This window comes from Pantherophis guttatus, chromosome 1 (assembly GCF_059756535.1).
Source record: "Pantherophis guttatus breed Tessera chromosome 1, ASM5975653v1, whole genome shotgun sequence".
NCBI lineage: Eukaryota > Metazoa > Chordata > Lepidosauria > Squamata > Colubridae > Pantherophis > Pantherophis guttatus.
This window is the reverse complement of record NC_142063.1, coordinates 280,800,998-280,816,185: the sequence shown is the minus strand read 5'-3', so window position 1 is coordinate 280,816,185 and position 15,188 is coordinate 280,800,998. Positions and strand designations below refer to the sequence as shown.

The window sequence follows — 15,188 nt, the reverse complement described above, 5'->3', positions numbered from 1 at the left end:
ATGAGCTGTCACTTGTTGGTAAATATAGTTTACCATCTCATTGTACAAGGCACAATGGCTTTTTCCACCTGGAACTACCTGAGAAAGAAGCTATAAACAAACAAAAAACATCTGTGTTCCTATAATTAGTTCTATCTGACTACTAGTTTCCACATCATGCTAAATTATTTTTTTCAATTTTAGTTCAGTGAGTTTATGGGAACCCAACGCTGTCATGTGTAACCTATAGTTTATAGCTCCTCATTATGAGTGAATTCAGCTTGTTTCCCCTCATTAATCAAGCCACTGAGTCAGCTGCTTGCCTTGAGGAATTTCTCTCTTCCCAATGATGGCAGATATGACTACTTCATCCTGGCACAATCTATTCCATTATTTCTCAACCTCTTTAACTTTTAAGACATGTAGACTTCAATCCCCAGGATTTCCCACTGGGAATTTAAGTCCAGACATCTTAAAGTTGCTGAGGTTGAGAAACGCTATCTATTCAATAATTTGTTTAAAGTATAAAACCTTATGGTGTATACTGACATACTAACATACTAGCTATGCTTCACTTCTAATCAAAGGTCATTTACCAGGGAATAATGTTTATGTATATTGACAACTATGAAATACGTAAGATTTGGATATTTTTACATATCATTTTAAATACATGAATTTTATGAAAATGATGTATGATTTTTTAATTAATATATTTATAAGTTATTATTTGTAAATAATACATTTTGTTGTAAATAGTATTGTATTGCCTTTGTTCCTCAAATACTTCATGCTGATTGACATAGCAAACTATATGTCATGTAAAATATATTTTATGGAACTATCCATAAAAAATACTTATAGTGCAGGAAAAAAAATCTTTTTTCTTTCTCATGCTCTCCCCCATTCTCTATTCTACCTTTTTTGTGCCTGATGCCAAAAAACTGAAGCAGGAACACAAATGGTTAGTATTTGGATGACGGCCTCTCGGATACTTCCAATGATTTTGGCTAGAGTAAGAAGTAAAAAAACATTCTTGAAGAATATAAGGGCAAACCCTTCTATACTGTTGTTAACAAAACAACATGGATGTGCCTGTATAATAACTGGGAGTTGAGCTTGACTCAAGGGAGACTACCTTCTCCTCAGAAAGAGACTTGTTTTTATTACTCTCAAAGTACGATGTTATAAATAAATAATAAGCAATGCAAACATGTTCTTGGGTTGTCAGTTATTGTATAATAATTATATCCATATCTCAGATTCAAGATCATAGAATTATCAGGCCAGAATAATCGCACAAGCAACTATACTATGCTATGCTATGCTATGCTATGCTATGCTACGCTACGCTACGCTACGCTATACTACATACTACATATTATATTATGGACTTTAAAGAATGTACTGTTTCAGCTCTAAATCATTCTACACTATTGTGGATAGTAATTACAAAAATGAGTAATAATATAACTTTATAATTATATATAAAGAATCCTCCAGGAATTATTAGATTATATTTTGGAGAGTAGCATTCTTACGCCTATGTGCAAATTCCCATGAGTTTTGAATGACCAAATATGTAATCTTAGGTGCTAAATCATTTTGGTAAACTATTAAAGTTATTGCCTTCCTTCCAACAGACCCTTGAGGAATTAAATTCCTTTTAGATGCATAGCTAAAGATAAACATTGCATACCACCATGCACATTCCTAGTACAAACCATATGGTTGTGCTTCTGCAAGAGATATGGTATGGGAAAGAGCTTCTGTAAGATTCAAGCTGTCACTACATTTGTGTCACATTCACTCCAAAAATGTATGTAGATCATAAGATTGATATTCCTTACAAGTACATGGTTATATAGTTGTAGCAACAAGGCTGTTTCATCAAACAGGTATTCAAATGTTGTGAATTTTCTGTTGTGAAAAACAGAAAATGATGGGAAGAAAATATGTAGTCATCATTATGCTTCACCCTAATGCATTTATGCTTTTAACTAGTATACAGGAACCCTTTCTGCTCGTCTCTTAAAATCATGTAATTTATGTCACAACAGTTTCTGACATAAAATATTGAAACCATGTCCACAATTATAATTAAGAAGAGGAAGATGAGAATCCATATCCATAGTTAGCATCTTAGTAATGGGAATCTAATTCCTGGATCTTTCTGGTTAAATTGCAATATTTTATTTTCTATATCAAAGGTATCTTGCAGATGGTTGACAATCACCACTGTGACAATCAAATACAGAAAGATGACTGTTGAACCTGATCTGCAATTATAACATTACATTTGGCTTTACTCTCTCTCTCACACACAAAACACCCTTTATATTAGAAAGCCATGTCCATATCAGCTAATATAGCTGCTTTAATTTACAGAACAAAGAAAATCTTGAAACAGTCCACAGAGACCCCAGGCAATGTTCAAATCATGAAGGGGGTTGGAAAGGGGAAAAAAACCACTCTTCTTCACCATACTGATACTTAGGCTTTTTTAAAAAAATGCTAATTTGATTTGACAACAGGGAACTGGAATATAGCCTAATTTTATTACAACCCATCACAGACAAACATTGATATTTTTGTCCAGTTAAGTCTGGTTTCCTTCTGGTTTATCAGATTGGATTAATTTGCAAGTTAACCAACTCAAGTAAACAAACAGGATTTGTTTTTGCTGAAATGCTGTACTACAAGTCTAGGATTTACAGCTGTTCATTACTAACTTGCTATGTGAAGCAGTTAAAAGATAAGATACGAACTGTTCCCAAGCTCACAATGTTGCAACCTCTTGATAACGCTGCTTGACTATTGCCAAAAACATAGAATAGAAGACCAGATGTACATCCTTGTCAAGAAAATATGTAGCTATTATTTTCCACCCTCTTTTAATAATTCATGCTATTGTAGACCACTATTTATTAACCTTGGCAACTTGCAGATGTGTGGACTTCAACTGCCATGCTGCCTAAGGAAGTCTGGGAATTGAAGTCCCACCTACTTCAAACTGTCAAGGTTGAGAAACACTTCTGTAAACTATAAGTGTTTTTATAAACACTTGCAGCAAAAAAATAATGCCCTTGACTTACTACTGTTTTTCACACTTACAACAGTGGCAGAATCCCCATGATCACGTCATCAAAATTAAAACACTTGGTAAGTGGCATGTATTTATGAGTTGCAGTGTGCTGGGGTCATATGATCACCTTTTGCAACCTTCTGACAAGCAAAGTCAATGAGGAAGTCAGATTCACTTAACAACCGTGTTACCAACATAACTGCAGTGATTCACTTAACAACTATGGCAAGAATGGTTGAAAAATGGGGCAAAACTCACTTAACAACCGTCTTGCTTAGCAATGGAAATGTTGGGCTCAATTGTGGTAGTAAGTTGAGGACTACCTATATACATTCATTCAAAACCTATAAATTCTGTATTAGTACGCATTAGTAACTTAAAAGATGACGTTAACTTTTATTATAAGTACCTTAGAAGCATCAAAGTACCAAACATTTTAAAATTTTATGTACCAAAATAAATGGATGTTTATGTTTTTGTTCTTCATGATTTATTTAGAACTATTTCTTTAATGTTCCTATATTTTGTACAGTTATATTACTCCCTATTTTCCAAATAATTCAAGTGATGTTTTATTCCCATCCTATATTATACCCATGACAATTTTAACAAAGGCAGATTTTCTATTCCTAGCTCAACATTCTGACCTATTTCTAATGGCTTCATGCTTGTAAGATTGGTTTCAATATTTGCTAAAACCTTGGGTTTTTTCTAAACCCTAGAACCACCAACCAGAGCAAAATACAACTAAACAAATCAGGTGAGCAGACATGCATTAAGGATATGATAAAGATATATTATGCAAGGGAACAGGATACATGGTTATAGAAGCAAATTCCCAAGCCCTTTAACACACAATTGCAGCTAGATTTATCACAGCTCAAAATCTATGTTCATTCCACACTTTATTGCACTATATTGGTTTTTCCTGTTGGAAAACAATGTGCAACACTAAGACAAAAATAAATGAGATTGAGATAAGAAACCTCTGACTTACTTATGGTCCACCAAATAAATTGCAAAACTTTAGCCTTAAGTTAAGGCTAAATTGCAAAACTTTAGCCTTAAGTTAAGGCTAAATTGCAAAACTTTAGCCTTAAGTCTTACTCTTATTAGACAAAAGGAAAATATCTCACAAATGTTCCCTGCATATACACGAAGCTAGGGCTACAATTTAGAAACATTATAATTTAGAAACAAGACAAGAGCTGACCTGCTCGAAAAGATATTTTCCACCACGAAATATATTTTGATCTTTTTTGTTACTCTCCATCTTTTGATTCTTTCCAAGGACAAAAAAAAAAAAAAGAAAAAAAAGGTAGTGGTGGAAACCAAGCCTGTAATGGTGTGAACTTTTAAGGCTTTCCCACTGTTAACAATTTAAGGACTGTTTCCCAGCTAACTCATTATAAAAACAATTATTCTTTAGGTATATGGGGAGAGGGTTTTTTTTAACAGAAATTAATTTAGTAAACTACACCTATTAGTTGAGCATCTGAGTGAATCCAGCACCGGGCAGGAGAAAAGTGAAATCAGACACACCTGTTGCTAGGACTTTCCAGCTCCTGCTAATCCCACCGAGCCCATTCTTTGTTTCCAAACTATTATAGCATCTTTCAGTCAGGTTAAACTATTGGAAAATTGAGGTGGATCGGCGGGCGGGGAGACAATCAGGGAGGATATCGGTTACTGCAGTGGCAAGAACTTCTGAAAGCGGAACAAGCCGCCCGTCCTTAACTTGAACAGCGATGAAACTACGGCGAAATTCGCCACGGCTTGAATGAAGGGTGGGAAGGAAGGAAACATGACTCGCTGTTTCGGACCGCTGAGAGAAAGCCAGGTATCCTCGGAGGAGGGTAAAAAGAGAAAAAAATAACGCCCGGAAGACGCGCCCGGGTTAAGAGCTTAGGGTGGGGAAGCGTCTGCTTACCCGTTGCTCGGGCAGAGGAGCCCTCGCCTGCCCGGTCACTCACCATATCGTAGACGTTGAGGACTACCAGCTGGTTCGCCATCCTTTCTCCTTTCAAACGCGGGTCTCACTCAGGCCGAGGACGGCGGCAACGGCGGCGGCGGCGGCCTCAGGCCGCTCGCGGGCGGATGCCGCCTTTTCGCCCTGCCTCTTGCGGAGGAGGAGTGTGAGGAGGTGGAAGAGGCCGCCAGCCGCATGGAGCCGCCTCAGTGCGGGGAAGGGGAAGCCGGGGCAGCACCCCCAGGAATCGCACTCGCGCCAAGCTAGGCAGCGAGAGAGGGAGAGAGAGAGAAGCGAGCCCCGAGCTGGGCCTGACCGGCACGACTCCGCCTCTCTCCTCTTGCTTCTGGGACCTGGCTGGTCCGACCCGACCGGCCTGTCTTCAGGCGAGAGATCGCGGCAGTAACCCTTCCTCGAGGATTAGCTGCGTGGTCCCCTTCCACCTCCGTCCCAGCTTTGCAAAGAGAAGCTCTCAAGCCAGCCGCACCTTCCACTTGGGGGCGAATGGACGCCAAACTACAATTCCCAGCATACACTACAGCAGGAACCCCCCAGGCCTCAGTATGGCGCGCACATCGCTCGGTGAAATACGAATTCTACTATTATCCGCATTCCACTTTGTCAGAGGAAAAGGCTTGGAATCTTTTGAGGGTTCGCCTGCAACTTGAACTGCTCTCAATGAAATACAATATAATGCTGTTCTTTAATCCCATATTGCAAAGATATGTAAGGGTCACGATTGATGACTAGCTCAAGATTTCAACCTTACCGCCACTTGTTATGTCGATAACTAGGTAAGGTGAAGTGGTGTTTACTCATGAGATTAGATAACTAGAGTTGCCAGCTCTTGAGAAGCAGAATATTTTGCCAGAGCAGATTTCATATGTTTCATTAGCTGAGTCTTCCAAGGAGCTAATTAGGTACAATGGTTTAGAATTATAAAGGACACTGAGTCCAAAACCCTGAAGTGAATTCACAATACTTGTGCAAAAAGTCCTAAATACCGAAAGCTATTTTTTCTTTCAGCAGTACAATATAAGAGAGAGGAGCCACTGATGCAGTAACTATTATTAATTTCAGGTAAAAAGCCTTTGCCAATCTACAAATCATTCTGAAATCTATTAATACCTATCCAGTAAACAGCTGTCATTCATTCACAGACTCCTCATGCCAGGGGTGAAATTCACTTACCTTCCCTACTGGTTTGCAAATGTGGGCGCACTCACTTTGCTCGCGCGCACCTGCACTGCCAGCACATAGGACAGGGCAGCAGCACATTGGGGAAGCGGAGTGGAGGCGGAGATCGGTAATTTTCGCTGCAAGAAGCCTGCAGCCACGTCAGCTGCAAGCATCTCGCAACAAGGGGCGAGATGCGGGCTGGCAGGGAGCCCAGCGGCAACAACGGCTCAATCCTGTCTTGCCTTTCCTGGTAGCCAGCTAGGGGAGGAAGGTAAGGTCACGGCCACAGGATGATAAAAGAAGCGGTTGTGGGGGAGGGAGCGGGGAGATTAAAGACCAGGGCCTCTGAAGGAGGGGAAACGGGGTGATGTGTGTGATTGGTGAAGAGAGAGTGGGTGGCATGCAGGATTAGGCCAGGCCTTTGACAGATTAGGCCAGGCCTGGGCAGAAAATAGGTAGGTAGGTAGAAATTCAATTTTTCCCCCTACTGGGTTCTGTGGGCATGGCTTGGGGGTGTCATGTGACTGAGTAGGCCTGGATGATGGCAAGTTGGACACACCCACTCAGTCACATGACCCCCCAAGCCACGCCCACAAAACCAGTAAGAAAAAAAATTGAATACCACCACTGCTTTACGGCCCTCTCTAAGTGGGTTTACAGAGTCAGCATATTGCCCCCAACAATTTGGGTCCTCATTTTACCACCTCGGAAGGATGGAAGGCTGAGTCAACCTTGAGCCTGGTGAGATTTTAACTTCCCAGTTTGAGGCAACTGGCAGTCAGCAGAAGTAGCTTGCAGTACTGCATTCTAACCACTGCGCTACCGTGGCTAATAATGTGCTCTGCAGGTTGTACAGTTCTCTTTGGTACAAAATGTAGAATTTCCCTTTAGTATTTGTAGATTGAGACCAGGTCATATAATAAGCTATGCTCTCTATAGTATAATAGTTAAAATGTTGAGAGAGGCACAAAGGGACCTATGTCCACCATCAATTTTGAAAACTCCTAAAATGCCACTAAGCCAGTCATTCTCTCCCAGCCCATTCTCTCCTAGCTCAACCTATGTCAACCTACATCACAAGCTTGTTATGGGGACTAGAAGGAGGCAATACTATTCTGTGTTATCTTAAACTCCTGAAAAACGGTATATATGTCTCAAATAAGTAAATGCCCATTGGCACATTGATTTATAATTAAAATATCTAGGATTGCCCAATTGTCAATTCTCTATGGTTTACAGAGATTAACAACTAAAAAATAATGCATTTTTCAGGAGGGTGAATTTAGCACTTATACCATGTTCACCATCTCTAGGGGGTATAAACCCCATCCTAGGCCAGGGTTTCGGCAAAGAGCCAGGTCTTCTAGAATCTTTTGAAGAACAGATCTGGTGTATATACAGAGGTGGGCTGCTGCCGGTTTGGACTGGTTCAGGCGAACCAGTAGTTGCAACCAACGGGTGGGCTTGCGTGCGCTCACATTTTCGGTGCTGGGAGAAACAGTTGTTACAACTGGCAGCAGCCCACCACTGTGTGTATAATATTCTAAATACATATGCTTCTTTTAACTTAGCACAGTGATAACTATACAGACATGTTCATGGCATTTCCTTGGTAGCAGGGAAATAGTTTTCATTGCCTTTGTAGGGAAACTTTTTGAACTTCCCAATCTACCATATATCTCTGGGTTTTCCTGACCTCCCATTCAAATAGCATACATTTTGGCTTAGATATATTACACAGATAGTAAAATATTTCAGTAAAGCAATAAATGCTATGGACTTATATTTTATTTAAAACGCTGAAAACATTCAATCACTTAGTCAACTGAATTTATTTTGACCTTTTTATTAATACTTACATATTGTAAGTGGCAGACAATTTGACATATATTAAAATGAGGTTAAATATTCCTTATTACATTAAATTGGACTACTCTTCTTTTAAATTGACTTAGAGCAGTTCCTTTTGGCAACAAGGTGCATCGATGTTTCCACCTAATGACAATTATTTACTGCATATAGTAATGTAACCTTTCCATTTATACTAGTAATCTTCTATGGTCGTACTTCTGTTTAAGAATGGGAAGTTATATTAACAAAAGATAGAAAAACAAACTATGGTTGCCTTGTCCAAACTAAGTATTCTCCAAATGCATAGCTGACAATCTGGAAGTTTAAATTTAAATTTTTGAAAGGTGCTGTGCATGGTAAAAGATGATCTATGGCAGGCAAAATATCTCAAAGTTTAAAATCCACAATAATAATAATAAAAGGTATTTTTAAGATTGTATTAACTCCTGGAGAAGTAAAAAGTTGAATAACATTTTTCTTATAAATTAAACATAGAAATTCACTGAAAATATTACTTCATCCAATGTGATAAATCAATTTTTCTTCTGCTGATCATTTGCTTTTTCTGCAGTGACAGCTGGCCTAAGTGACATCAGGGGATCAACAAAAGGGAATGCCCGGAATATTTTCACATATCTGAAGTAGCTGAAGATGAGGACTCCCCAAAATAATGTCATTAGCAAGATGTTCCAACCGGCAACATGAATCCAATTTGGTCTGAAAAACAATATAATTTGTACTTTTAAAAAACTAATTAAGTGTAACAAAACTAGCATATAAAGCACATAGTTTATTTATTAATATAATCAGAGCAATTAAAATATTAAAGGAGATAGTAATTTTTTCTGAACATTCTTAAAAGTTATTTCAGTAATGCAACTTAAAAGGTGAAACTAATATATGAGATAGACTCATTACATGCAAAGCAAGATAGTTCAAGCCTTGATTTGTCATAATTTTGATGATTATGGCTTACAGCTCATGAAAACTCCAAATTCACAATCTCAGAAAATTAGAATATTGTGAAAAGGTTCAATATTCTAGGCTCAAAGTGTCCCACACTAATCAGCTAATTAAGCCATAACACCTGCAAAGGGTTCCTGAGCTTTTAAATGGTCTCTCAGTCTGGTTCACAATCATGGGAAAGACTGCTGACCTGACAGCTGTGCAGAAAACCATCATTGACACCCTCCATAAGTCTATCTCATATATTAGTTTCACCTTTTAAGTTGCATTACTGAAATAAATGAACTTTTGCATGATATTCTAATTTTTCGAGTTTCACCTGTATTTCCAGGCTATAATGTCAAGATAACAAAGGCCAGATTTGTGGTTTACAGACATTGCAGAATTTCACTTATCGTTTCCAGTTTATACCATCCCAGCATAATTCCATGTCCCTTTTAAAAGCTCTGGATTACAATCCTTTCTAGAAATATTCAGATCTAAAACACCTTCTCACCACCCCAAAGGGCGCAGCATAAACCCTGCATATTCCCTACTGTTAACTCTGCCATCATACTATACCAGATCAGGAGATACTACTATAGGATTGAACAGAATTAAGTATAACATTAAACATTCCTTGACTTATCGATCTTTCAGTATTAAATAGGCAACCATCTTCCTGCACTGCCTCCTGAATTCTGCAAAAAGCAAAAAGCTGTTCTCTGCATAAAATAATAAATGGTCATTAACCTGACATCTGAAAGGCCAGTGTTAAGAAATCAATGAGAACAGTTCAGCCTTTTCAGCCATTTTGTGCCTGTCTTCAAAATAAGACTTCAAAAGGAAAATGAATTATAATTTATAAGGAAGTTTTATATATTTTTTTATTATACCAGAGACCAGAACAAATAAAAGCACTCAGTATATATATATACTTAAAAATTCCAAATGCAAAACTGAGGAGAGGAGTTTCAGTTTTACTTTCACAGCAGCAACCAGGGGATAGGATACGGGATGCTTCTGTGAGACAAGCCTGAGGGAGAGAAGGGGGATAGAATAGGATAGGATTCTGTGGGGCAAGGCTGAGGGAGAGAAGGGGATAGGATAGGGAAGGCTTCTGTGAGGCAAGGCTGAGCGAGAGGAGAAGCCGATCGTAACTACTCATTAATTTTGAAGCTATAAGTGTCGATTTATCAAGCCCCATCACATAGTTTCGTAGCAAAGCACGGGTATCCAGCTAGTGTATAATAAAACCCAGTGTCAATTATACATGGTCTGACTATATGATAGTTGCAATCCCAAAACTGTGTGGCCCGTTTAGGTTCAACACTAAAAGGGAAATGACTAAGCAGCGCAAAGGGTTTGTCACAATTGTCATATAACATTGCTATGGTGAGAAGACACGTGTTTGCAATGAATCCCCATTGCTGCTGTGCAGAATCTAGCCACCTGCACTGTAGTAATTGACTGTTCATCCTTAAGCAGCCACTGAAGGTAGGTAGTGTCGGAACGGCCAGGATACCTAGCAGTTATTGGCAGAATATGCTTTTTCCTAATCTCCGTATAAAAGGAACATCTAAGGAGCATGTGACCCACAGTCTCCACTTCTCCTGAGCCGCAGGGACAGAGTCTTTCCATGAATGGTATCCTTTTATATTTGCCATACAGGACCGCATATCAGGAAGTTCAATTTTATCTCTTGGAGCTTAAATTTGGATTTTAAAAAAACCTTTAAACATGTACTATGCTTAAATATTACATATATTGAATGACCAAAGCAAGTTGTTTCTGTTATCAAAGTGGCAGGGAATGGTCAGAACACCACTGCTCATTTTTCTTGCACTTAAGTTTAATATAGTTGTGATAGCCTATGTTCTAGCAGTTTATTTCTATCTGATCTTGTTTCCAATTTTTCTCTCATTTAACTGAAAACTGAAGAATGAAATTTATTCCTAGGACCTGTAATATGGTATAATTCTTCCGTCGCGAGCTGAAGACGTGGCTCTTCCGCCAATTACACTGATCTGTTTGGGGATACACTGGTATAATTTTAAATCGTTTTTTAATTGGGTTACTGATTTTAATTTGGTATTGTATTGTGATTTGTATTGAAGTTGTCATTTTGTAAGCCGCCTTGAGTCCCTAGGGAGAAAGGCGGCATATAAATCGCAATAAATAAATAAATAAATAAATAAATAAATAAATAAATAAATAAATAAATAAATAAGGTATGAGCCATGGTAGCGCAGTGGTTAGAGTGCAGTACTGCAGGCTACTTCCGCTGACTGCCAGCTGCCTGCAGTTTGGCAATTCAAATCTCACCAGGCTCAAGCCTTCCATCCTTCCGAGGTCGGTAAAATGAGGACCAAGATTGTTGGGGGCAATATGCTGACTCTGTAAAACCGCCTAGAAAGGACTGTAAAGCACTGTAAAGCAGTATATAAGTCTAAATGCTATTGCTATAAAAGGAGAAAGCTAAAAGTCATTATCTGAAATACATTTTTCCACCACACCTGTTAGAAAAAGTATATACTGGTATCATAGATGTGTTTATTATGTATTGAATCATTAGATACTAACTCAGCTGTCCTATCCTGTGTATTATATAATTTTTCAACCTACAGCATATCGAAGTGAATTAAACTTACAAAACTTAACATAATACTAGTGATTTATGTTTGTAAAATGGTGATAGTTACAATCTGAAGGTATCGTTCTTAGGAACTATGTAAGCTTTTACAAGACACCTAGGAAGACGTATTCATTAGTCAATGTATCAAAAAGGTTATTTAAGTTGTTTTATGCTTACATACAAAGAAGTCTTATTTCCTCTCACGTTTTCCACTGAGGCCTCTATAAGCATGCATGTTGAAATTGTGGAGGTAGGTTCTACCCCAAAAGTTCCAGCTCTTGAATGTACAGAAAATTTATTGCAGGATCACAGTTTCCCTCTATCTGTGCCGGTTCAGTGACAAGAGACCAAAGCTATTTCATTTTCTACCCCCTCCCCCACAAAGATATGCATTTCATTGGTAATAAAATTAGCTAAAGCCCATTGGCAATTACCTTTCAATGATACCATAGGTCTGGACAGCAAAATATGTAGACAAATTACAAAAACTGAAACACAGAAAATAAATGTATTAATATTTTGATAATGTCCTTGTGTTAAGTTATAGTAAAAATTAAAATAAATGGAACTGTAACATTTCTAAACAATATATAACCCAGATGATAGACGGCGTTAAAATAAGGTTCTATAAAATTAACATAAGTAAGGAATTAATTCTTGTCAGTTCTCATAGAGATTCACCTTGTATCTTATTTATTTGCTAACTCCTGCACTTCCTAAATTATGGACCAATTTTCAGTTCAAATTATATATCTAAATAGATAGTCTCCGACTTACAACAGTTTAGGGACTGTTTAAAGTTACAAAGGTTCTGAAAAAAGCACTGACCATTTTTCACACTTACGTCTGTTGCAGCATCCCCATGGACACCTGATCAAAATTCAGACGCTTGGCAACTGATTCACATTTACGATGATTGCAGTGTCCTGGGATCATGTATGATCACCTTTTGCGACTTTCTGACAAGCAAAGTCAATGGGGAAGCCAGATTCACTTAACAACTATTACTAACTTAACAACTTCAGTGACTTACTTAACAACTGTGGTAAGAAAGGTTGTAAAATAAAGCACAATTCACTTAACGTCTCATTCAACAACAGAAATTTTGGGCTCAATTGTGATTGTAAGTCAAGGACTATCTGTACACAAATATGTAGCTATTTCAGAACTAGTGTTCATGCAGTAATTTGCAATGTTTTCTCTGCAAATTAATGCAGAAATTGGATAGAGCGGCCATAATTAAATGCTGACTTAAAAATGAATTTAAATATTTCCCCATATAGGCTGGGTAATTCTGGTAGTTGAAGCCCATATATCCTAAAGTTCAGAAGGTTGAGAAACACTGATCTAGACACTTCCCATGCACAACCAAGTATGGTTGGACCATAAAATATAGTTAAAACATTGTTAAGTCTTGTAGAATAAAATAAATTGTATGCAAAATATAAGAACAGTTATCATAATATACCAGGAAGATTTATGTTTAAAATGCAGAAAAAATAGAGGGCAGACAAAAAAGCTCTAAATATGGATGATTATTAATATACTATTCACTAGTATATATTAATAATGTTGAATGTTGCCCAAGTTTGATAATGGTCTGGAGATGGGAAAACAAGCTGAAATCAAATTCAGGCAAGATAAAAGTACAATTGAAAAATAGGAACTAAATTGCAGGTTCAGTTAAAAGACATATCAAAATTCAGGAGTATTTTAACAAACTTAAATAATGAGTAGAAACCAACAAGTTGAATATTAACTAAATAGCCTGGGTAGGGAAAATCAAAGGTATGACTATAGAACAAGGAAGGTCATAGTGGGAAGCAGTGCATACAAATATAAGAGTGTCTTGCACGCAGTATGAAAATTCTCATCTAGAAATTCAGTGAATACCTTTGCAGTATCTGATATAAATGTGAATAACACAAAATAATGTGTTTTGTTCAACAAGCTGTGTTCAAATCTCAGCAACATGTTTTAGCAAAGATACAGGCAGAGCAAAGCAAGCAAGATGCTGAAGGAACAGGAAGGAATAACCCACAAGAAAAAATTGGAGACGTTGGGTATGTTGGAGAAGACAAGATAACAAAGAGACACTGTTGCTTTCTCCAAATACCCAAATAGCTGTTATGTAGAATGGAGTTTTTCCAACAGTGTTCTGTGAGAATGTAAGTGGATTTTGCAGGATTAAGACTAGGAGAAGAAATTGAGGAATAGAGATTTTTTTTCTTTAATTCTGTAAATGACAGAGGATTTTTCTCCCTTAATCTATTGTAAGGTATTTTTCTTTGACTTTAGTGACTACAGGGGAAAAAATCACACCTCTTCACAGGAAAAAGGTGAAAATAAGGAAAAAATAAATCGCTTAAAGGTTGCCTTGCAAAGAATTTTTCCTTAGTCCCTTACGGGACAGACTTCCCATCCCCTTACTCACTAGGACCGTAATGGCAAACCTATGGCATGCGTGCCTGAGGTGGCACACATAGCCATCTTTCTGGGCATGCCATGGGCATGCCATGTCACCCAACTCACCTGCAGCTGTGCATGTACATGCCCCCAGCTGGTGTTCAGGCCTCCGGTGCACATGCGCACAATTCAGGGGACCCAGCTGGTTTTCATAGCTCTCTTGCGCATAAGCGTGCATTTGCACATCCGTGCAAGAGTATTTGCGCACAACTTGCACATGCATAGATGGCATTCACAGATGGTGCGATTGTGCATGCAGCACATGGGGGAGCTGCACGAAAGCCGCATGCATGTGCAAATGGTGTGGTTGCGCACACAGCGCATGGGGAGGAGCCGCACATTAGCATGGGAAGGATGCACGTGGGCGAAGCGAATACCTGTTTGGCACTTGGTGAGTAAAAGGTTCGCCACTACTGCACTAGGCTATAGAGGAAAGACTGGTGATATAGGTTTGAATTATAGATTTAAACCTCCATTCATTATAACTACCCATCTTCTGGTCTTTCAGTGTTAGATTTAAGTGAAATTGTAGTGTTTGTTGGGAAGAGGGGAACAGGTCACCATTTGAATAAATATGGAGTTATAGATATATAGATTAGATATACAGTACTATAGCGATATACATAAAATATTGGTATACTCCAGACTATTGGAGTATACTAGTTAGTATACTGGAGTATATTATGTTCATTCCAGTACTGTGCTGAGGTTAACATGCATGTGGAAATTATAATTCATAGATAATCTTTTTCTTTAAATTATTATTTTTTCATTATAATTACTGAATGTTATTTCAGAATAATTACTTCTAGAGTTTCTGTAAATATTTTTAAATGTTGGAAAGTAAACAAATCCCCAGATCTGAAGAAAATAAGCATGAGGTTAAAATGATAGTAAGAGGCACATGCTGGTTAATAAACATGTAACTGGTTAATGTAAGTGTTAATGGTACAGTACATTAATGTTCAGACTATTGGAAATAAAGATGATCTTGACAGAAAGGTAAATATGATTCCATAAACATAATAGAGACCTGGTTGGCCAACTTCTTATGACTAGAATATATCAGTTGAATGATG

The 15,188-nt window shown here is 37.9% G+C and overlaps 2 protein-coding genes and 1 long non-coding RNA gene across 11 annotated transcripts in view; 1 reads left to right on the top strand and 2 right to left on the bottom strand.

The window, feature by feature from the left end:
* DESI2 (desumoylating isopeptidase 2) overlaps positions 1–5,637 on the bottom strand; it is a 20,577-nt gene extending 14,940 nt beyond the window's left edge. The window contains exon 1 of one of the 4 annotated variants that reach the window (XM_034428225.3): positions 5,038–5,637. Coding sequence is in view for 2 of the 4 variants with exons in the window: in XM_034428224.3 (XP_034284115.1) it covers positions 5,038–5,076 (39 nt within the window). In the remaining 2 variants the exon portion in view is untranslated. Of the gene's footprint in view, positions 1–4,994 lie in introns of all 4 variants that reach the window. The other 3 variants (XM_034428224.3, XM_034428227.3, XM_034428226.3) reach the window with 3 other exon arrangements.
* LOC117671935 (uncharacterized) lies at positions 4,768–15,188 on the top strand. Of its 2 annotated transcripts, XR_015731469.1 has the most exons (4): positions 5,546–5,827; positions 6,060–6,113; positions 6,194–6,483; positions 12,499–15,188. It is a non-coding gene; the product is annotated as an uncharacterized LOC117671935 (long non-coding RNA). The 2 variants fall into 2 exon arrangements; XR_015731470.1 differs by lacking the exons at positions 5,546–5,827; positions 12,499–15,188 and adding an exon at positions 4,768–4,904 and having other exon boundaries at positions 6,194–6,328.
* Positions 7,983–15,188, bottom strand: part of CATSPERE (catsper channel auxiliary subunit epsilon) — a 97,849-nt gene continuing 90,643 nt past the window's right edge. For all 5 annotated transcript variants that reach the window (XM_034428222.3, XM_087882999.1, XM_087883001.1 and 2 more), the window contains 2 exons: positions 12,078–12,131; positions 7,983–8,780 (listed from right to left, as the gene is read on the bottom strand). In XM_034428222.3, coding sequence (XP_034284113.2) covers positions 8,597–8,780; positions 12,078–12,131 — 238 coding nt within the window. In that variant the 3' untranslated portion in view covers positions 7,983–8,596. The remainder of the gene's footprint in view (positions 8,781–12,077; positions 12,132–15,188) is intronic.